This window comes from Schistocerca americana, chromosome 4, assembly GCF_021461395.2.
Source record: "Schistocerca americana isolate TAMUIC-IGC-003095 chromosome 4, iqSchAmer2.1, whole genome shotgun sequence".
Taxonomy (NCBI): Eukaryota; Metazoa; Arthropoda; class Insecta; order Orthoptera; family Acrididae; genus Schistocerca; species Schistocerca americana.
In genome coordinates, this window is record NC_060122.1 from 497,607,654 (window position 1) to 497,631,641 (window position 23,988).

Below are 23,988 nucleotides of genomic sequence, written 5' to 3' on the forward strand. Positions count from 1 at the left end.
GTGGCGGCCATTTTGAAAGCTACCATCTTGGATTCAACTCCAAAATTTCAAATGGGGATGTGGTCATGTGACATATCAGACAGATAGAGAATTTCACCAGAAAAACAATGCCGTTGTTATTTTAAACATAGCTTTATTCATTCTTGGGCTATACCCAGTTACATGTGGCAGTGTTGGGATGCTCAGCAGCATGTGTGTTGTGGCCAAAGAGACATTACGTCAATGTTACACAGTCCCAAGAGACCACCAAGTCATAGGAATGGCTCGGTATGTTGTTCATTGAGTTGGATTGTTAATGCTATCCTCTGAACCCAGTCCTGATGAACTTTGACCAACACATCTGTCTGAATTTGACCACACGCATCAACAATGCGCTGCTTTAGATGATGCAAATCCCATATTTTCACAGAATAAACCAGTGCTTTGAGATGACCCCAAAGATAAAAATCCAAAGGAGTCAAATCTGATGAACGTGGTGGCCACTCCACGGCACCCCTACGACCAATCCACTTTTGAGGGAACTGCACATCCAGGTATGCTCGCACATTGTGTCCATAATGTGGTGGGGCTCTATCATGCTGGAAGAATTCCAGAAATGACCCCTCCTCCGTTAACAACGAGGGAAACTCTTCTTCATCCAATAACCTCAGATAACTCTTGGCTGTTAACGTACCATCAATAAAAAAACGGTCCAACGACTTTCGTACCCCACACACCACACCAGACCATCACTTTTTGTGAGTCGACCGTTTTGGAAGCATCAATCCAGTGCGGATTAGTGTCGGACCAGTATCTGTGATTCTGCTTGTTCACTTCACCATTGATAAAGAAATTGGCTTCATCACTGAACTGCACCTGATAGGGGAAACGTGGGTTTATTTGCAGCTGCTGTGTCACCGTTTCTGCGAACTTTACCCGACAGTCTGCGTCTTCCTCGTTCAGTTGTTGGAGCAGCTGAATTTTGTACGGGTGCCATTTGTGCTGCGATAAAATTCGCAGTATGGAGGCACAGCTAACCCCACATTCTTGTGACAGGCGACGAGTATTCCGTTGCGGACTCTTGCTAAACGATGCCAACACGCTCTCTGTTGTTGCTTCATCGATGGCGGATTTTTGTCTTCCAGCCTTAGGTTTACCTCCGACAGAATCTGTTGCTCACAATTTGGCCAAAAGCTTGGCAACTGCGCTGAGAGTGATGGGCTGTCTGGTTGGGTGACAACTGTTGAAATCCTCAGCAATCACCCGTGTGCTTCTTTCTCCTGACATGAAGTTGATTTCAATGCGTTCTTCATGTGTTAAGGACATTTTGTAACCTGTAAATAAGGAAACAATGATTAAAACGTTAGCATGAGTAAACGATACCTAACAGTTAAACACATGTAACATATCAGGCATGGAATAGTCACTTTGCACCATTTCAGGCTCCATTTTATGACTTCTCAGTACGTAATACTCACGCTGCCGAGCGTCCCGCTGCTGCCGTAAGTAATTGGCTATAACCCGAGAATGAATAAAGCTATGTTTAAAATAACAATGGCATTGTTTTTCTGGTGAAATTCTCTACCTATTTGATATGTCACATGACCACATTCCCATTTGAAATTTTGGAGTTGAATCCAAGATGGCGGCTTTCAAAATGGCTTCCATGTTGGTGGCATAACCTATAAGGTTTTCCCGTTCCTTGTGTGTAGGGACTCTGTTTCCTCGTTTGCTACTCCATTTGAATTTTATGAGGGTGTTTCCGGACTTTTGGACCACCCTGTATATTCCTTACTGTCATTTCTTGTTAACAATATTAGCTTATTCCCAAGAATAAGCAGCTTTCACTCAGTTAATACTCGGCAGAAATCAAACCTGCATTTGGATCGGACTTCCTTAACTCTTGTGCAAAAAGGTGTGCAGTATACTGCTGCATCCATTTTCAGTAAGCTACCACTTGAATTCAAAAATCTTAGCAGTAATCCACGCACTTTCAAATCGAAACTGAAGAGTTTCCTCATGGGTCACTCCTATTCTGTCGAGGAGTTCCTTCAAAAATTAAGCTGATTCTTATTGTTTTGTTGATTGCATTTACTTAACCTCATGGACTGACTTTTCTCGGGTTCATGAACATTTATTTTTATCTGTTATTACTTTTATGTTGTACTTCCATGTACTAACATGTTCTATGACCTTGGAAATTTGCTCCTCAATTTGGTCATAAGGAACTTGATGTGTAAATAAAAGCTTGATTTTGCTATACTAATGCAGTCACAAAGGAAAATGAACCACAAGAATTTATGCAGGCAGTTATCAGCAATGGCAGTGCTGCAATGCTCGAAGTGCTTTGACAACAGATCAGTGGTGAGTTGAAACTTACAAGGCATTTGGAACCAAGGATACCTGTAGAGGTTTGGAAAAGAATAATAAACGTACATTGATGTTTCGAGACCTGCTGTTATTGAAACTATAAAATTGCCGTGAGTGGTATTGACAGGTATGGTTTTTGATTTCAATTTACAGAACATTTATTTGAGCATGAAAGTGGACACAGCACATGTTTACTCAGGCCGCTGATATGGCTGTAACCAATTTATGGCTGGAGTATGTGCATGAGGCAAAACATCTTGGGCTTCCTGAAAAGCAAACTTTGGATCTAAACAATTGTCATCAATATTTTATAGAATCGTGGTTTATGGTATGGAAATGGACTGCAAATAAGAGAGGCAGACTTTCAAATGAAGCTACCCTGGTATATGTGCCTGCAAAGTGTAAAAACTAACTGCACCAATAGAGAGTATCAGGTATGGTTTTGTGAACCACGTTCCATGCTTGGATCAGCAGAAGTTGGCATATAATAGCAAAACTCATGAGTGTAAAGCTAAAACGCACATGCAGTGTGCAAAATGTGAGCTCCCTCTTTGTATAGCAACAGTTACAACTGCTTTCTACAGTTTCATACAAAAGTAAGTTTTACGTGAAAAAACAGTGTTTCCAGAATTTTTTCATCTTCATAAAGCTTTTCCTGATACGTTTTCGTAACTGTTTCTACAAGAGTATCATTTAAATGTTCAATTTCTTTAAAAACAGATCTCACAATAAGTTTAGGAACACATTCTGAAAGCAGAAGAGTTAGACCTTTAAACCACAGTGTCCTCTGTAGTGAATGATTCATAAATTGGGTTTGGGAAGTCCAATTTTGGTTTCTGTTATATGAAAAATTTCCAAAAGTAGATTCTACTTGGATATCAAATTAAAAAAAATGACATCCTACAAATGGAGATTAATGACCTAAATATGTAATACTGGAGTTCTTAACTCTTGCTGGAAAGTATTAAATAAAGACTTAGAAAATGATGAATTTTGTAAAAAAAAAAACTGAAGCATCAGCTGATTGCAGATTTGTAATAAGAGTGAAGATAATTGAAGTACTTCAGACTGTCTGATTATAATGGATTTAATGTTTTACTTATAAACTGCTTATCATTTGTTTAACATGTTCTGTGTGGTGATCTTATGTTTAAATAACTATTTTTTTCCATTCTTGTACAAGTAGTGATTGTGTGTGTTTATCTTAGTGCAATTCTTATAGTTTCTTTTGTAAATATCAGAAACTTTTCTGGACTGAAAATGATAATAGTGAGAGAAATATAGGTAACAATTGCAGAATACAAGTTAAAAGTGTTAATTTTGCTTTTTGTCTCTTTATAATTTATTTGTGGATGCTCAAAAATAATATCATTGGACTACATATTTGTAATATGCCCAGTACTTAATTTACGATACCAATAACCAGAGAATATATTTTTCATTCCAGTGAAATAAAAATTGATTGGAATCACAACGAAGAGGGAACATGCCACAGGATGCTGCGCAAAGCCAAATGGGTAAACCCCCTAAAAGCAAGAGAATAACAATTCCACGGGTCCAGAGCAACACAGATAATGAAAACCACCCAGCTCTTTTTCCTAGCTGGCGCTCAGATCTTGACTCTGAAGTGCCTGTACCACCCACATTTAGGTATGTCATTTCCATCCTGGCATATATTTATAATTTATGTTTTTGTTTTCTATGTGCATGCCTTGCCACACATCAGTATACTCACTCATATTCTTTGATGATTTTTAGCATTGTCCCCTATTATCTTTGTTGAAAAGTGATACAACGAATTTAATTTTTGAAGGCTTAATTTTATGCTATGAAAATGAGCTATTTTTCAACCCTTAAAATTTTCAATAACTAGTTCCTTTAGCAGTAGCATATACCAGTGAAAGTTATTGTAAAATTTAGCTTCCATTTGCAGTGTAAATTGCTGCCTTGTGGAATCTTTAGGAATTAGGATTGTCTGATAATGACTGTTGATGCTTTTCTGACTCATGTTGTGTGCCATTACTCTACAGAACGAAGCTAAATTCAGCCAGTTTTCAATGTGAAATAAAATTTAAAAAAGTTACGTAATGGTTTGTAATGTTAAATAATATGAGCAGAATATTCTTTCTTCGCAAATAAAAAAATCTTGATGTAGTGATATAATAAGCTGTTGGATTCACACGTGTTAGCACAGATTATAGTTAAAGTTAGTTGCATAAAACCAGATGACACTGTTTTGATTACAGCACTAGCTTCATTTTTCTGGATTCCTTCAACCTCAGGCTAAATTGAGGATCTCAAACATTGTAATACTAATCAAGAATAAATCACATCAGTTCTTAAGTTCTCTCCACTGTTTTCTCCAATGTTTCTTTGCAAAAGAGAGTGAAGGTGTTTTTTTTACAACGTGGACTGTAAGCAGTTGTGATTGATAGATAGATAGATAGAGAGAGAGAGAGAGAGAGAGAGAGAGAGAGAGAGAGAGAGAGAGAGAGATGGTTTGAACTCCATAATAGTAGTCTACCAAGTTGCAGCAGTAAAAAATCCTTAAAGTTTTTATGTGGTGTTGGTTAGTTTTATTTGCACAGAAGATCAAATAACGTTTAGTGAAATGGAAATTGATATCTATTCTTGGGTCAGAATAACAGTGATTAACATCTGACTGTTTGCAGGGCTGCTACCATAGCAATAACCAGTTGGAGAATGCGCTTGATCTATTTAGCTCATGATTATCAGATCACTCTGCTACACTGGGTAGTTGGGCTACTCACTTGCAGACGACATTTGTGGCTAGTAACATAACTTTTGTGATCTGTTTTTTATTGTGTGGTTTGTTTCTCTTTCCAGTATGTGTATTTTATGCAACAGGATATCTGAAGCACACTGAAAATTGTGGTTGCTGAACAGAATGTTTAGTTAAATTCTCGTGTTTTGCAAGTTCAGACACAGGAGTGTGTGTGCTTGGCATGAGAAAATTTCGAGGAGAAGGGAGACAATGGTGCCCTTCAACAAGGGCATTTCAGAGAATTGCATATGTTTTCTTGATTTGCCAAAGTACTTGTGAAAATTTACGCAGAAAACTGTTGTTGTTGTTGTTGTTGTTGTTGTTGTTGTTGTTGTTGTGGTCTTCAGTCCTGAGACTGGTTTGATGCAGCTCTCCATGCTACTCTATCCTGTGCAAGCTTCTTCATCTCCCAGTACCTACTGCAGCCTACATCCTTCTGAATCTGTTTAGTGTATTTATCTCTTGGTCTCCCTCTACGATTTTTACCCTCCACGCTGCCCTCCAGTACTAAATTGGTGATCCCTTGATGCCTCGGAACATGTCCTACCAACGGATCCCTTCTTCTAGTCAAGTTGTGCCACAAACTCCTCTTCTCCCCAATTGCATTCGGGAGGACGACAGTTCAACCCCGTCTCCAGCCATCCTGATTTAGGTTTTCCGTGATTTCCCTAAATCGTTTCAGGCAAATGCCGGGATGGTTCCTTTGAAAGGGCACGGCCGATTTCCTTCCCAATCCTTCCCTAACCCGAGCTTGCGCTCCGTCTCTAATGACCTCATTGTCGACGGGACGTTAAACACTAACCACCACCATCTCCCTAATTCTATTCAATACTTCCTCATTAGTTACGTGATCTACCCATCTAATCTTCAGTATTCTTCTGTAGCACCACATTTCGAAAGCTTCTATTCTCTTCTTGTCTAAACAGTTTATTGTCCATGTTTCACTTCCATACATTGCGACTCTCCATACAAATACTTTCAGAAACGACTTCCTGACGCTTAAATCAATAACAAATTTCTCCTCTTCAGAAACGCTTTCCTTGTCATTGCCAGCCTACATTTTATATCCTCTCTGGTTCAAATGGCTCTGAGCACTATGCGACTCAACTGCCGAGGTAATTAGTCACCTAGAACTTAGAACCAATTAAACCTAACTAACCTAAGGACATCACACACATCCATGCCCGAGGCAGGATTCTAACCTGCAACCGTAGCGGTCGCTCTGTTCCAGGCTGTAGCGCCTAGAACCGCACGGCCACTCTGGCCGGCTTATATCCTCTCTACTTTGACCATCATCAGTTATTTTTTTCCCTAAATAGCAAAATCCCTTTACTACTTTAAGTGTTTCATTTCCTAATCTAATTCCCTCAGCATCACCCGACTTAATTCGACTACATTCCATTATCCTTGTTTTGCTTTTGTTGATGTTCATCTTACACCCTCCTTTCAAGACACTATCCATTCCATTCAACTGCTCTTCTAAGTCCTTTGCTGTCTCTGACAGAATTACAATGTCATCGGCGAACCTGAAAGTTTTTATTTCTTCTCCATGGAGTTTAATACCTACTCCGAACTTTTCTTTTGTTTCCTTTACTGCTTGCTTAATATACAGATTGAATAGCATTGGGGAGAGGCTACAACCCTGTCTCACTCCCTTCCCAATCACTGCTTCCCTTTCATGTCCCTCGACTCTTATAACTGCCATCTGGTTTCTGTACAAATTGTAAATAGCTTTTCGCTCCCTGTATTTTACCCCTGCCACCTTCAGAATTTGAAAGAGAGTATTCCACTCAACATTGTCAAAAGCTTTCTCTAAGTCTACAAATGCAAGAAATGTAGGTTTGCCTTTCCTTTATCTTTCTTCTAAGATAAGTCGTAAGGTCAGTATTGCCTCACGTGTTCCAACATTTCTACGGAATCGAAACTGATCTTCACCAAGGTCGGCTTCTACGAGTTTTTCCATTCATCTGTAAATAATTCGTGTTAGTATTTTGCAGCCGTGGCTTATTAAACTGATAGTTCGGTAATTTTCACATCTGTCAACACCTGCTTTCTTTGGGATTGGAATTATTATATTCTTCTAGAAGTCTGAGAGTATTTCGCCTGTCTCATACATCTTGCTCACCAGATCGTAGAGTTTTGTCAGGACTGGCTCTCCCAAGGCTGTCAGTAGTTCTAATGAAATGTTGACTACTCCCAGGGCCTTGATTTGACTTAGGTCTTTCAGTGCTCTGTCAAACTCTTCATGCAGTATCATACCTCCCATTTCGTCTTCATCTACATCCTCTTCAATTTCCATAATATTGTCCTCAAGAACATCGCCCTTGTATAGACCCTCTATATACTCCTTCCACCTTTCTGCTTTCTCTTTTTTGCTTAGAACTGGGTTTCCATCTGAGCTCTTGATATTCATGCAAGTGGTTCTGTTTTCTCCAAAGGTCTCTTTAATTTTCCTGTAAGCAGTATCTACCTTACCCCTCGTGAGATAAGCCTCTACATCCTTACATTTGTCATCTAGCCATCCCTGCTTAGCCATTTTGCACTCCCTGTTGATCTCATTTTTGAGACGTTTGTATTCCTTTTTGCCTGCTTCACTTACTGAATTTTCGTATTTTATCCTTTCATCAATTAAATTCAGTATCTCTTCTGTTACCCCAGAATTTCTACTAGCCCTCGTCTTTTTACCTACTTGATCTTCTGCTGCCTTCACTACTTCATCCTTCAGAGCTACCCATTCTTCTTCTACTGTATTTCTTTCCCCCATTCCTGTCAATTGTTCCCTTATGCTCTCCCTGAAACTCTGTACAACCTCTGGTTCTTTCAGTTTATCCAGGTCCCATCTCCTTAGATTCCCACCTTTTTGCAGTTTCTTCAGTTTCAATCTGCAGTTCATAACCAATAGATTGTGGTCAGAGTCCACATCTGCCCCTGGAAATGTCTTATAATTTAAAACCTGGTTCCTAAATCTAAGTCTTACCATTATATAATCTATCTGAATCCTTCTAGTATCTCCAGGGTTCTTCCATGTGTACAACCTTCCTTCATGATTCTTGAGCCAAGTGTTAGCTATGATTAAGTTATGCTCTGTGCAAAATTCTACCAGGCGGCTTCCTCTTTCATTTCTTAGCCCCAATTCATATTCACCTACTGTTTTCTTCTCTCCCTTACCCTATTCTCGAATTCCAGTCACCCATGACTATTAAATTTTCGTCTCCCTTCACTACCTGAATAATTTCTTTTATCTCATCATACATTTCATCAATTTCTTCATCACCTGCAGAGCTAGTTGGCATATAAACTTGTACTACTGTAGTAGGCATGGGCTTCATGTCTCTCTTGGCCACAATAATGCATGCACTATGCTGTTTGTAGTAGCTTACCCGCACTCCTATTTTTTAATCCGTTATTAAACCTACTCCTGCATTACCTCTATTTGATTTTGTATTTATAACTCTGTATTCACCAGACCAAAAGTCTTGTTCCTCCTGCCACCGAACTTCACTAATTCCCACCATATCTAACTTTAACTTATCCATTTCCCTTTCTAAATTTTCTAACCTACCTGCCCGATTATGGGATCTGACATTCCAATCTCTGATCCGCAGAACGCCAGTTTTCTTTCTTCTGATAACGACGTCCTCTTGAGTAGTCTCCACCTGGAGATCCGAATGGGGGCTATTTTAACTCCAGAATATTTTACCCAAGAGGACGCCATCATCATTTAATCATACAGTGAAGCTGCATGCCCTCGGGAAAAATTACGGCTGTAGTTTTCCCTTGCTTTCAGCTGTTTGCAGTACCACAACAGCAAGGCCGTTTTGGTTAGTGTTACAGGACCAGATCAGTTAATCATCCAGACTGTTGCCCCTGCAACTACTGAAAAGGCTGCTGCCCCTCTTCAGGAACCACACGTTTGTCTGGCCTCTCAACAGATACCCCTCCGTTGTCGTTGCACCTACGGTACGGCTATCTGTGTCGTTGAGGCACGCAAGCCTCCCCACCAACGGCAAGGTCCATAGTTCATGGAGGGGAACCACTGTACAGAACAAGATTCGTCCAAGCTATGGTCTCTGGTAAAGAGGAAAACAAAGCAGTGAGTAATGAACTTGGACACAATTCAGTGAGGCGCTGTTTATCAACATATATATGGTTATTATGAGAGAAAAGAAATCTAACAATAAAAAACTTTTGTTAACATTTGTGTGTGCCCTAGGGTTCAGGTATCAAAAATTAATGAAAGGAAGTGTTACTGCTGCATGGCATTGTTAGGCACAATTTGAAGGCGGTATGTGGCAGAATGTGACTGGGATAATCCAGTAATTGTCAGAAAAGAGTGGACAGATGAGTATATATTCACATTTGGAAGGACAGTGTCTCAAACCCATGTCCGGCCATTCAGATACAGGTTTTCCATGATTTACCTAAATTGCTCCAGGTAAAAGCCTGGATGGTTCCCTTTAAAAGGGCATGGCCATTTTCCTTCCTCATCCTTGACACACAGCTTGTGCTCCATCTCTAATGACATCAATGTCGACGGGATGTTAAACTCAGTCTTCTTTCATTCCAAGAGTATTCATGAAAGTACTGCAGTTCCCATTGGAAAGGGCACAAGAATTATTGCCTTCCTCTGGTTTCATATTGAAGTGTCTCCTGGCTTAGAGAATACGTGACTACTACAAGGAGATGAATTGTGAGAGTTTTATTAAGAGGTTCATTGGAGAAATTATTGGAAAATAGAAATAGGTCATCTGTCATCATTGTGGATGATGCCCCATACCATTCGTTTGTCAAAGATAAAGCTTTGATGGCGAAGAAAAAACATGACCCCATTGTATGCTTGAAAAAAAGAAAGTGGCGGTGGGGCAAGCCGATTTCAGCAGTATGTCATTGATGAGCTGGCTAGAGAAAATGGCCATAGAGGTGTTTGACTCCCACCACTGCCACTTCAGAACTATTTAAATGTTTTGGTTGCAGATGAAGCATTACAGGACAGCGTCCCTCTGCAGGTCCGGGGGTTAGAATAGGCCCGAGGTATTCCTGCCTGTCGTAAGAGGTGACTAACAGGAGCCTCTCACTGAAAAGTGAGCCCTATGAGTTCAGGTCCCAATCTATGGTTTGGCGTGCCACTTTCAAAATTTTACAGAAGTGCGGGCCATATGGGGAAGGATGCCTTACATGGTGCACGAGCTATCCATAGTGCCCTTAGATTTGATCTCTTCAATCTCATGTCATGGCTTTGAATCTCCACCTGCAATTGAACTATTTGGGCGAGGACACTTTCTGGTGTATGTCATCTTCTTCCGTTGTCTCCTGTCGTCTTTCGCCCCCATGACAATATTGGATTTCTCTGCACCCAATATCCAGCACGGTAGCCAGTCCGTTGTGGTGGGGTCGTCATGTACCCATTGGGTGGTAGCCTCCTGACAACACAGGGATTGCACTGCTGATGCTTGAGCTGTAAAATCCCCACGTATGCCAAGGAGTAGAAGCCTGTCTTCCTGGGGCATCAGGACTCCTGGCAACAGAAATTATGCCAGTTGGCCTTTGCTGTGACTGGGTGGCACTTGTGGGAAGAGGTCTTGATTGGAGTGGGTGGCATCAGGGCGGATGACCCACAATGAAGCGGACTAAGTCTTCTCTTGCTGGTGACCGTACGGCACCAGCACTCTCTAAGAAGGGCAAGATCGAATACAATGCCGACAGGCATGACCCTAAATCGTTTCCCTCCTTTGTTACAACATGGGAGGAATGTAGGGCTACAGAACGGAGAGAGAGCCATATTCGCCTCACTTTTTAGTCTGCAGCAGAACTGGTGGGGACTCCTTTCTACCTTTGAAGTCTCAGTTTTTCGTTGAACACCTTGAGGATAAGTTTGGAGAAGTGACAGCATTGTCAAAGATGCAAAACGGTGCAGTCTTGATTCAGACGGCATCCCCAGCCCAATCCCGAATATTACTCGTCTGTGAGAAGCTGGGTGATGTTCTTGTTTCAGTCACTCCCCATAAAAGCCTCAACATGTCCAGTGCATTATTTTCCATTGTGATCCCCTCTAGCAGTCTGACGACGAGCTCTGCGCCAATTTAGAACGGCGGGGTGTTAATTTCATCCAGTGCATTTACAGTTGACCCAAAGACAACAGGGTTGCTACAGATGCCTTTATTTTGGCCTTTGAGGGGTGATTCATTGCCTGAAAAGGTCAAGGAGATGGTTTACCGCTGTGTCGTTAAACCATATGTCCCTCCCCCTATGCGGTGCTTTAAGTGCTGGAAGTTCGGGCACATTTCTCCCCGCTGCACTTCCAGTGTTGCGTGTCGAGACTGCGAACGTCGACTGCACCCAGATAATCCATGTGCACCTCCTCCTACTTGCATCAGATGTGGAGAGCACCACTCCCCCTGCTAGCCGGACTGCCCAGTACTCCATGGAGTACGAAACCCTGGACTGGTTGACTTACACAGAGGCTAAGCGTAAATCTGAAAGATTACACCCCCATTCGGTTGATGTCGACATATGCTGCAGCTACGTCGCCATCATCTTCCCAAGTGCCAGTGATTCCTCACTCTGTGCCACGAATAGTGGGCCCCACGGGCCACCAGAATACATCCGCCCCCTTGGTGGTAGGGGACTAATCTCCCTCCGTTGCTCCCAAAGCACCTACTTCCGGAGCAACCACCTGCCCCCCCCCCCCCCCCCCCCAACAAATGCAGGGGATGTCGGTCTCCTTCCCCACCCCCTCCCCCCCTGCTGGAGAAGCAACAGCCTCCTCCAGCTCCTCTCGTGAGGAAGTGGTCCCTTGAGGCCCCCTCTCCCTAGGTCTCCATTAATGCCACAGCGGACTCTCGTCAGTGGCTCAAGGAGCCAAAAGCTGCTGGACAAAGAGCTTCATGGTCTTCTTCCGGACCTGAAGCTACTCCAGAGAAGTCCTCCATCAAGCCCCTAAAGAGAAGTGAGAGGGCAAGCAAACAAAGAAGTCTGCTAAGAAAAAGGACCCTCCGGTGGCCCCAACACCACCACTCCCTACCAGTTCTGCATTTGAGGATGCAGTGGAGATCTTAGCTTCCCCTGTGAGCCTGGAACTCGCTGATGCCTCATCTAGTGTAGAAATGGCTACAAATACTAAATTGGTGGCAGCAGGTGACCCTGAGGCATAACCTGCCTCGTTGCACACTTCATGCCTTCCCAGCCTCATGATAACGTCATCCTTCAGTGGAATTTTGCAATTTTTTCCACCACCTGGCTGAGCTACGGCAACTATTAAGCTTTATACCTGCTTTCTGCATTGCCCTCCAGGAAACCTTGTTCCCGGCAATGCAGACCCCTGCCTTTTGCGGCTTAGGGGATATTACAAGAACCATAGTGACTATATTATAGTGTGTCAAGTGGAGTTTGTGTCTATGTCCTGAACAGTATGCAGTGAACCCCCTTCAAACCCCTCTTGAAGTGGCTGTCAGGATAAGGACGACACAGGAAATAACTGTGTGCAGTGTATATCTTCCTCCAGATGTTGCAGTACCCCTGCAGTACCCCTGAACCATTGGTTGCACTGATTGATCAACTCCCTAAACCTTTCCTGCTCTTGGGAGATTTTAATGCTCATAACCCCATGTGGGGTGGCATCATGCTTACTGGCCGAGGCAGAGATGTCGAAAATATACTGTGACAACGTGAACTCCGCCTCTTAAATACAGGTGCTCCCACACATTTCAGTGTGGCACATGGCACACATTCGGCCATTGATGTCTCGGTTTGCAGTCCTGGCCTTCTCCCGTCTATCCACTGGAGAGCACATGAAGACCTGTGTGGCAGTGACCACTTCCCCGTCTACCTGTCACTGCCCCAGCATCAGGCCCATGGACGCCTGCCCAGATGGGCTTTTAACTAGGCAGACTGGGATGCTTTCACCTCTCCTGTCACCATTGCATTTCCCCCACATGTTAACATCGATGTGGTGGTTAAGCAGGTAACTACAATGATCGTTTCTGTGGCGGAAAACGTGATCCCTTGTTCTTTAGGGTGTCCTGGGTGAAAGACAGTCCCTTGGTGGTCACCGGAAGTCGCTGAGGCAATTAAGGAGCGTCGGCAAGCTCTACTGCGGCATAAACGACACCCTTCCCTGGAGCACATGATAGCCTTTAAACGGTTCCGTGCCTGCGTTCGCCAGCTTATCAGAAGACAGAAACAGGAGTGTTGAGAGATACGTCTCAACCGTTGCATGCCATACGTAGTCTTCCAAAGTCTGGGCAAAGATCAAACGAGGTTTTGGGTATCAGACCCCAACAGGTGTTCCTGGTGTTAACATAAATGGCAAGTTATTTACTGACGCAAATGTGATTGCCGAGCATTTTTCTGAACACTATGCTTGCGCCTCTGCATTGGAGAATTACCCTCCAGCCTTTCGCACTGTCAAATGGTGGATGGAAGGGAAAGTCCTCTTGTTCACTATATGCCACAGTGAATCCTATAACACTCCATTTAGAGAGTGGAAGCTCCTCAGTGCCCCTGCACATTGCCCCGACACAGCTCCTGGGCCAGATCGGATCCACAGTCAGATGATTAAACATCTCTCATTTGACTAAAAGCGACACCACCTCGTCATCTTCAACCGGATCTGGTGCGATGCGACCAATGTTCTTTGTAAGCTGCTGGAATGTATGGTGTGTCAGCACTTGGTTGGGTCCTGAAGTCACGTGGCCTACTGGCTCCGTGCCAGGGTGGTTTCCACCTGGGTCGCTCTACTACTGATAATCTTGTGTCCCGTGAGTCTGCCATCTGAACAGCCTTTTCCAGACGCCAACACCTTGTTGCTGTCTTTTTTTATTTACGAAAAGCGTAAGACACCACCTGGCGACATCGTACCCTTGCCACATTATATGAGTGGTGTCTCTGAGGCCCACTCCCGAATTTTATCTAGAATTTCGTGTCACTTCGTACTTTCCATGTCCAAGTTGGTGCCTCCCTTAGTTCTCCCCATATCCAGGAGAATGGGGTTCCGTAGGGCTTTGTATTGAGTGTATCTCTATTTTTAGTGGCCATTAATGGTCTAGCAGCTGTAGGGCCATCCGTCTCATCCTTTCTGTATGCAAAAGACTTCTAAATTTTTGACTGCTCCACCAGTACTGGCGTTGCTGAGCGGCCCCTACAGGGAGCCATCTAAAAGGTGCAGTCATTTGCTCTAGCCCACAGCTTCCAGTTTTCAGCCACAAAGTCATTTGTTATGCACTTCTGTTGGTGTGAATGGGGTGCAGATCGCTCTATGCTGCTGCAGCTCTACAGTGCCCTTGTTCAATCCCGCATTGACTACAGGTGCCCTCAGTGTTGCGTTTACTTGACCCACTGTATCACTGTGGCATTCGACTAGCGACGGGAGATTGTAGGAAGAGTCCGGTGTCCAGCATCCTGGTGGAGGCTGGAGTCCCTCCGTTGAGGTCAGGCGTGCCCAACTGCTCGCCAGTTACATTGCACACGTTTGTAGTTCTCCTGCACATCCAAATTACCATCTCCTTTTCTCCTTTTCCCACCCACGGCGGTTCATCTTCCGCATCGGTGGCCCAGCTCAGAGCTTGCAATTGCAGTTCGTATCCAATCTCTTCTATCTGAACTGGAGTCCTTGCCTTTACCACCTATACTCAAGGGCCATTCGCATATGCCTCCATGGTCTACACGTAGGCCGCGGCTTCGCATAGACCTTTCACATGGTCCAAAGGACTCAGTTCACACTACGGCTCTCCGCTGTCACTTCCTCTCGATTCTTGACATGTACCGAGGCCATGAAGTGGTTTACACTGATGGCTCGAAGGCTGATGGTCACGTCAGCTTCACGTATTTCCATGGAGGACTTATTGAACAGCGTTCATTGCCAGATGGCTGCAGTGTTTTCACTGCAGTGCTGCTGGCTATATCTCGTGCTCTTGAGCACATCTGTTCGTGCCCTGGGGAGTCATTTCTTCTGTGTGCTGACTCTTTGAGCAGCCTACAAGCCATTGACCAGTGCTACCCTCGTCATCCTTTGGTAGTGACCGTCCAGGAGTCGATCTATGCCCTGGAATGGTCCAGTCATTCAGTGGTGTTTGTGTGGACTCCAGGACACATCGGAATCCCAGGCAACGAACTTGCTGACAGGCTGGCCAAACAGGCTACACGTTAACTGCATATGGCGTTTGGCATTCCAATAACTGACCTATGTTCGTTTTTACTCCACCAGGTTTTTTTGCTTTGTTAGACAGGATGGGATAGTCTCAGTATGCACAACAAAGTCCGTGCCATTAAGGAGACTATGAATGTGTGCCACACCTCCTTGTGGGCCTCTCGCAGGGACTCTCTGGTTCTCTGCTGGCTCCACATTGGCCACGCTTGGGCGAGCCACGCCTACCTCCTGCACTGTGAAGACCCGCCCTAGTGTCGGTGCAGCGTCCAGTTGATGGTGGCCCATATTCTGGTGCACTGTCCCACTTTGACTGCCCTACGACAAAATCTTCGGTTACTCAACTTGTTGCTGCTAATTTTATCTGACACCTCATTGGCTGATTTAGATTCACGTTTTATTCGTGAGGGTGGGTTTTATCATTTGATCTAAGTAGTAGCGCATGTCCTTTGTCCCTCTGTGTCCTACATCCTAGTGCTTTTAGGGTGGAGGTTTTAATGTGTTGCAGAGTGGCTGGCTTCTCCTTTTTATTCTCGTCGTCAGCCAGCCGTGGTAGTCTGTTTTGTCGTTTTAATCTCTTCTACCTGTTTCTTGCATTTCTGTGGTTTTCTTGTCCCCTTTTGTCCATTTAAGTGTTAGTTGCCCTTCCATTGTTCTTGTGGTTTTTCCTTTCCCTCCGTTTTGTGTTGTCAGTCACACTAGTTTTATCCTCACCCTTGTGGCATTGTTTTATTCGGAACAAGGGACCAATGACCTAGCAGTTTGATCCCTTCCCCCGCTTTTAAACCAACAAACCAACCAAAGCTTCACTGTGGCAGATATTCAAAAATTGTTAGAGGAAACTTGGCACAGAGAACTGGAATAATTTTGTACATAATATGGAAAAGGGTCTTAAAGAAGTCTGAAATGCTGAAATGAAATTATAGCAAAGTTATAATTATGTTTACAGATAATTACAATAACTCATCCATAGAACGGTTAATTACATGGTCGGGGAAATAAGTGACACCCAACAGAGTGGCATTCACCCTTTGCCATAAATTGTTATCATATTTTGAGTGACTGACTTCTGTTGCCCTTCCAAAACAATTCTAATCTCACTACTGAGAAATGCCCTCCTGCATAAGCACAAGATACTAAATGCACACTACAGTGATTTGTAAGTACTTAAACACTTATTGTTAATGTAACACATTTATTGTCATAGTCACGTAAAGGATTTACATCAATTTGAGCACCCCTTTTGTATCAGTGATGCCACTTAATTGTGAATCATACTGTTAACATTTATTAAGACTTGCAAATAATAGTGTGTTTCTTAAGTGATAAACTTATGACCATGAAGAGTGAACTCGGTATTTCACATTAACAGGGTGTGTGTGAAGGTAATCATTGTAGAGCCAAACAGTTGTTTCTTGAGCAGCCATACTTCATGCATATACACTTCTGGAAATGGAAAAAAGAACACATTGACACCGGTGTGTCAGACCCACCATACTTGCTCCGGACACTGCGAGAGGGCTGTACAAGCAATGATCACACGCACGGCACAGCGGACACACCAGGAACCGCGGTGTTGGCCGTCGAATGGCGCTAGCTGCGCAGCATTTGTGCACCGCCGCCGTCAGTGTCAGCCAGTTTGCCGTGGCATACGGAGCTCCGTCGCAGTCTTTAAGACTGGTAGCATGCCGCGACAGCGTGGACGTGAACCGTATGTGCAGTTGACGGACTTTGAGCGAGGGCGTATAGTGGGGATGCGGGAGGCCGGGTGGACGTACCGCCGAATTGCTCAACACGTGGGGCGTGAGGTCTCCACAGTACATCGATGTTGTCGCCAGTGGTCGGCGGAAGGTGCACGTGCCCGTCGACCTGGGACCGGACCGCAGCGACGCACGGATGCACGCCAAGACCGTAGGATCCTACGCAGTGCCGTAGGGGACCGCACCGCCACTTCCCAGCAAATGAGGGACACTGTTGCTCCTGGGGTATCGGCGAGGACCATTCGCAACCGTCTCCATGAGGCTGGGCTACGGTCCCGCACACCGTTAGGCCGTCTTCCGCTCACGCCCCAACATCGTGCAGCCCGCCTCCAGTGGTGTCGCGACAGGCGTGTATGGAGGGACGAATGGAGACGTGTCGTCTTCAGCGATGAGAGTCGCTTCTGCCTTGGTGCCAATGATGGTCGTATGCGTGTTTGGCGCCGTGCAGGTGAGCGCCACAATCAGGACTGCATACGACCGAGGCACACAGGGCCAACACCCGGCATCATGGTGTGGGGAGCGATCTCCGATCTCCTACACTGGCCGTACACCACTGGTGATCGTCGAGGGGACACTGAATATTGCACGGTACATCCAAACCGTCATCGAACCCATCGTTCTACCATTCCTAGACAGGCAAGGGAACTTGCTGTTCCAACAGGACAATGCACGTCCGCATGTATCCCGTGCCACCCAACGTGCTCTAGAAAGTGTAAGTCAACTACCCTGGCCAGCAAGATCTCCGGATCTGTCCCCCATTGAGCATGTTTGGGACTGGATGAAGCGTCGTCTCACGCGGTCTGCACGTCCAGCACGAACGCTGGTCCAACTGAGGCGCCAGGTGGAAATGGCATGCCAAGCCGTTCCACAGGACTACATTCAGCATCTCTACGATCGTCTCCATGGGAGAATAGCAGCCTGCATTGCTGCGAAAGGTGGATATACACTGTACTAGTGCCGACATTGTGCATGCTCTGTTGCCTGTGTCTATGTGCCTGTGGTTCTGTCAGTGTGATCATGTGATGTATCTGACCCCAGGAATGTGTCAATAAAGTTTCCCCTTCCTGGGACAATGAATTCACGGTGTTCTTATTTCAATTTCCAGGAGTGTATATTGGCCAATTGGCAACAAAGCCCCCTTCCATTCTCAGCTATGTTTTGCTCTCAATCAGTTTGTTATTCTGGTCCGGGTAATAAATGAATGCGAGCAATTTGCCATGGAGGCTATACAAAGAATTATTGCACTGAATTTAAAAGTTCATATTTTCTGAATGTCATCATTGTACCGTAACTGAATCACGTCTGCTCCCTGTACTAAAAGTTCCTTACGTACACTTTGTCCATTGTGTTTAATTTGGTTGGAATCCCTCTTACTGTACTCTTAATTTCCTTCATTACCAGAAATAATTTCACAGCAGAGGGGGACACAGTATTTTGTTTGCTGAATAGCCTCTGCAGAATGGTAATGGTAACTTGTTTACCATTTAGGAAATTTGGATATTTGTATCTCTTACCAGCGTATGGAGCACCCTTACCTATAAAACTGCTCTTTAGAATTCAACTTTTGTCACTATTTAATGCCAGTAAATGGTGTCTTCTTACTGGTACCCATACTATTGTTGCTTTTCCTACAGCCCCGTCAGTACTTTCTCTTGTAGTTCGCTGGTTTTTTTTGTCATACTATTACTCTGTTGTCTTACTATTACTCTGTTGTCTAAATGCATATCTCCATAGCATTTTTTCACTTTTACAGATCAAGACTGCATGATCTGTTCAACCAGATAGAGAAAGAATTTGAAGCACTTTACACAGAGAATTTAAATTGTGAGTATACACTTTTTCACATTGTTCTCATATCATATTACTATTTAATATATGTGTTGCCTGTAACAATGTTATTGACTACCACCCAAATATCATGCAAATCATATTTTAGCTTGTTTGCATTAGTACAGATAAAGACAGAAAATGTTTATTTTATTGACCAGATAAAATTAATTGCAGTCTCTGACTGGAAAATCAGCTATGAAAAAAACAGAAGTTATGTGACTGCAGATACAATAATATTATGAATTGTGTACTGAGAATGGAAAAATTGGAAAAAATGAATGTCACATTGGTATAATACATTTAAAAGTGTAAGATAAACTTTGCAGTCACTGGCAACTAAAGTACGCGTCATATATCTTGGTGGCCGAGTTTAGGTTCGTTCTGCGCATCTGACGTCACAAAACAGTCAGCCAATGAACAGAGAACGACGTTGCCAGATCTCGACATCAGTGCAGAGCACGGACGAGTGTCTTCAGTTTTAGAAACATTGTCATAAATAAAGTAATAGAACAAAAGCAATGTCTTGATAGCAGACTTTCTTTTACAGAAAGTTTGGAAAAAGCATTCTTTATACCAATTGCTTCATATTCTATTAATTAATTAAACCAAACAAGCAATAAGACTCCTAATTCAGGCGATAGCAAGGAAAGGTGTTTGTTTCAATCTCACAAACTGCTTTTTCGCAATAAAGAACAGCGGTAATTGTTTATTTCGTATTGTACTTCGACAAAGTGTGAGCAATTCATAGTCATACCAACAGTAGAGTCCTTATGGAGCTACACTGTTCGATGAGCTGAGGTAGCGGAACGGTTAAGGTGTTGGGCTGCCAAGTGAAAGGTTATGAGTTCAAACGTTGTGCGGTGCTTAATATTTTCTTTATTTAAAAACAATATTGGAGTGCATTACTTCACGAATGTTATTCGTTTGAATGAAATTTCTAGTGCTTTGCCTCTTCACTAACTTTTTCGCTGCTGCAGACACGTGCTCCCCGCATTCCGCGCTGTGCGCGATTTTGTCATCACTGCACTTCTCGCCTGTGCAGACACATGGTGTTCCCACTGCTTTGACACATTTATCATTCGATTTCACAAAAACTATTTGGCCAAAAAAATTTGATTTTTACACGTCTTCTTGCCTGATACCTTCCCACCATAAATGACTTAATTTTGTTTTGATGTGCAGCATTAAATGTAGTAAAACATTGCACGAAATTTTGAAGAGTTTGCAGAGGTAAAAGTCCATAGCGTATACTTTCCGTATGGTCGATTTTAGTTGCCACAATGTTGAGAATGAAATGTGGACAAGATACCTAAATTTCATATAATATTTGCTGTATAACAATATCTCATTTAATTTAAGTTCCACATAGGTGTCGTATGTAATATTGAGAAATATTCAGTCTTTCGCGACTGTAATAAAAGTTTTATATACACATGGCGCGTTTGGCTTTATTTTAAAGCACTTCCATCGGTGAAAGGTATGGCACATACACAATGGTATTCATGTTCTATTTCTTGTTTTTGTTCCACAGTCGCAGTTTTACCAATGGTATTGAAATATATCCCTCTTCTGCAACTGTAATAAGCGACTTATTTAGACCAGACGCGTTTCTCTTTTTTGAAGCATCATAAGAGGACTGTATTTTGTGTCCTCCATTGCCAAGTCACCTTTCGTAGTTTTGTGCTGCGGTAGCACAATATTCAACGTTTGTGTTGGCTCATCAGTGTTTTAGCAAATAAATGCTGTTTATGTGTGCCACACACAAAATTATATTTGACATAGCTCTGAGCACTTCACTGACAGACGGTATATTCAAGTCCTAATGTTTTTGTAAGTGCACAGTTTTGTTTAATGTATTTTGTCTACTTCCTTTTGATTGATTGAAGTGCTTTAAAATAAAGCCAAACGTGCCCAGTGTAAGTAAAACTTTTGTTACAGTTGCGAAGGGTGGAATATTTCTAAATATTACATATGACACTTATGTGGTACTTAAATTAAATGAAATATATAGGTATCTTGTCCACATTTCATTCTCAACATTGTGGCAACTAAAATCGACCATACGGAAAGTATACGCTATGGACTTTTACCTCTGCAAACTCTTCAAAATTTCGTGCAAAGGTTTACTATATTTAATGCTGCATAATAACTGCGTTGAACATCGAAACAAAATTAAGTCATTTATGGGGGGAAGGTATCAGTCAAGAAGATAGGTAAAAATCTAATTTTTGAGCCAAATAGTTTTTGTGTAATCGAATGATAAAGAGTGTCAAAGCAGTCGGAACACAATGTGTCTGCACAGGCGAGCAGTGTAGTGACAAAATCGCCCACAGCGCGGAATGCAGGGAGCATGTCTTTGTAGCAGCGAAAGGGTTAATGCGGCCGTGGTGGCTTTACTTCATGAACTGCGCGCTCCCCCCTACACGTAAGCTTGCGAACTATGCTACACTATGGCACTGCTTCTATTGGCGCGTGCGTCGTGTGCAACTGGCAACGCAGCAATCTCCAGCGTCTGGGCGGGCATGCGTGAGCCGCCAAGATAAAAGAATTGAACTGTAGTTTAGAATAAAATGTGTAACTCCTCATGAATACTGTAAACTGATGAGCCAAATATTATGACCACTGCCCACCACAAGGTTATAGGCTGCCTGGTGGCGCTGAGGGCATGTGATATGTTAACAGAAGTATATGAATAGAACGGAGACAAATGAGGAATCATTCTAGCAATGATAAGTGTTGTAAATGGTGGAAATCCGCCGATTTGAAATGACTTTGACAAAAGCCAGATTGTTGTATCCCTGTGCCTGGGAGTGAGCAACTTGGAAACAGCAAGCTGATTGGCTGTTTCCGTGCTACTGCTGTTAGGATGTACAGAAAGTCGTGGGAGAATGCTGAAACCACACGAGTAGGCGACAAGAAGTTGGTTATCCATACTTCATCACAGAACATAGGGATCGGAAGCTTGCCCATGATCTAAAGCAGGATAGGCAGCAATCTGTTGCAGATCTGATGAGAGTACAGTACCGGCACAGGCACAAGTATTTTGGAACACGCCGTTCAGCGAACAGTATTGAACTTGGTATTTTGGCTCAGAGGATCCCTACGTATTTCCGTATTGACTCTACAATATATGTCAATTATGATTACAGTGGGCGCAGTATCATTGGGATTGGACTGCGGATCAGTGAAGTCATGTTGCCTAGTCAGACAGTTCTCATTTATTGTTAAACAAGGTTGATGGTCGTGTCTAAATATGCTTCATGTAGGCAAACAGCTGCTCGAAACATTCAGCACGTTGGTGGGAGACATTCACCAGGGCTTCCATGAAACCTGTGGTTGTAATTGAAGACACCATGACAGCTGTGTACTATGTGAACATTATTAGCGACTACCTGTAACCCCATTATGTTTGACGTCTTCCTCAACAGTGATGGCATCTTCCAGGAGGGTAACTGCCCCCCCAAGGCGAGAATCGTGCTGCAATGGTTTGAGGAGCATGATAGTGAACTCAAGCTGATGTCTTGGCCATCAAATTCAACTTATTTGAATCCAGTGAAACCCAAGTGGGATGCTATCGGGTGCCAGCTTTGTGCCCATAAACCAACCAACCATAAATTACGGAAATGTGTGACCTATGCTTAGACATCTGGTGCCACAAACCTCTGGAAACTTATCAAGTACTTGTCAAATATATGGCATGCAGAATCTCTCTTGAATTGTGTTCTAGAAGTGGACCAGCACACTTTCAAGTAGGTGGTCATAATGTTTTGGCTCACCAGTGTATGGATTTGCATACAGCGTGTATAGACGTGAATGAGCAAAATTCAGAAGACTGATACCATTGGTCACTTACTGCTACGGATGCCGGCAAGAAAAATAGTGTAAATTTCTGGACTACATATGTTTAATTGTTTTGAGGACAAGAGGCCCCACATCTCTCCAACAACTGAGTTTACATGGTGAGTGTACAACCCATCTGAAAAAGTGTATTGATGCAGTATAAGAGGAAGGGGGTGATTTTTGCTGTATTTGTAATGTTCAGTAAGCTAGCTGCCAATCGTATACAACCATAAGCTCTGTGTGCATATCAGCACCCATTATTTGGCACAAGAGTGGAATATTGTATATTACAAGGAATTGGGATCTTCGATTAAACCTCAAGATTTGTTGTACTCTAATTGTATAAGTGACATTTGATGAAAACCTGTTTATAGTGTGCAATGTGTGGTGAACATGTCATACCTGGATCATATTGAGCCCAAGTTGACTTTTAATTTTGTAGCTGATTTGGCACAAATAGCTGATTTGGCACAAAATGGTTTTTAGCTGTTGTTTACAAAATGGTTTATATTTCTTCTTCTTAAAATACTCCAATCAGTGTACAGTTCCACCCTCTTTACTAAGAAGATACTAGATAGACTTCCTAGAGCAAAAGCTCTTTGAAGAACTACTGTTTGTCCATGATAAGTTGAATATTCATGTGGTGATTGTCTCAGGAGTGGCAGGTGGTGTGCCTTACACTCCCCCCCTCCCCTCCCACACACAGGAGTGGCAGGTGGTGTGCCTTACACCCCCTCCCCCCTCCCTCCCAATTAACTTCAAAGGAGAGAGGACTGGTTACAGGAAGGCAGTGAAGACTGCTTGCCACAATCCTGGCACCATTACTGTTAACGATGTGCACAGTGATACTTCTGGCATCACTAGTAAAATTGTCAAATTATCATGGACAAAGAGTAATAACTGTAACAGGATGTGTGTCAGTGTGTTTCTGAAGCTAAGCAATTATACTATTTTATATTCAGAAAAGTTTACTCTGTGGTAGAGGAATGCTGGAATGAGTGAAGTGACGTTTAATTTCAGTAACAAAATTTTCTGCTTTGGAGATTAGAGAGTAAACCTGCATAAGCTTAAAGAACAGTGGGTGGAAGAAGATTTGTGTTGATGTAACAATGATGAACTAGAAAAATTGGTTACTTTTACACTTACATTTGGTTCCCCAGTATTACTAGAATTTCCCATCAGCTTATCTTTTACTCTCCAGTTAATGAAATGGCTTCAATATCAATGATGTGGATGTGTTACCATATATCCAAAGACCATTTAACTTTGGTGCCAAAGACCCC

General features: G+C 43.1%; 1 protein-coding gene across 6 annotated transcripts in view; it reads left to right on the forward strand.

Moving 5' to 3' along the window:
• Nucleotides 1-23,988, forward strand: part of LOC124612599 (WD repeat-containing protein 37) — a 106,127-nt gene that overhangs the window by 20,926 nt on the left and 61,213 nt on the right. For all 6 annotated transcript variants that reach the window (XM_047140882.1, XM_047140888.1, XM_047140885.1 and 3 more), the window contains 2 exons: nucleotides 3,797-3,999; nucleotides 18,789-18,859. In XM_047140882.1, coding sequence (XP_046996838.1) covers nucleotides 3,836-3,999; nucleotides 18,789-18,859 — 235 coding nt within the window. In that variant the 5' untranslated portion in view covers nucleotides 3,797-3,835. The remainder of the gene's footprint in view (nucleotides 1-3,796; nucleotides 4,000-18,788; nucleotides 18,860-23,988) is intronic.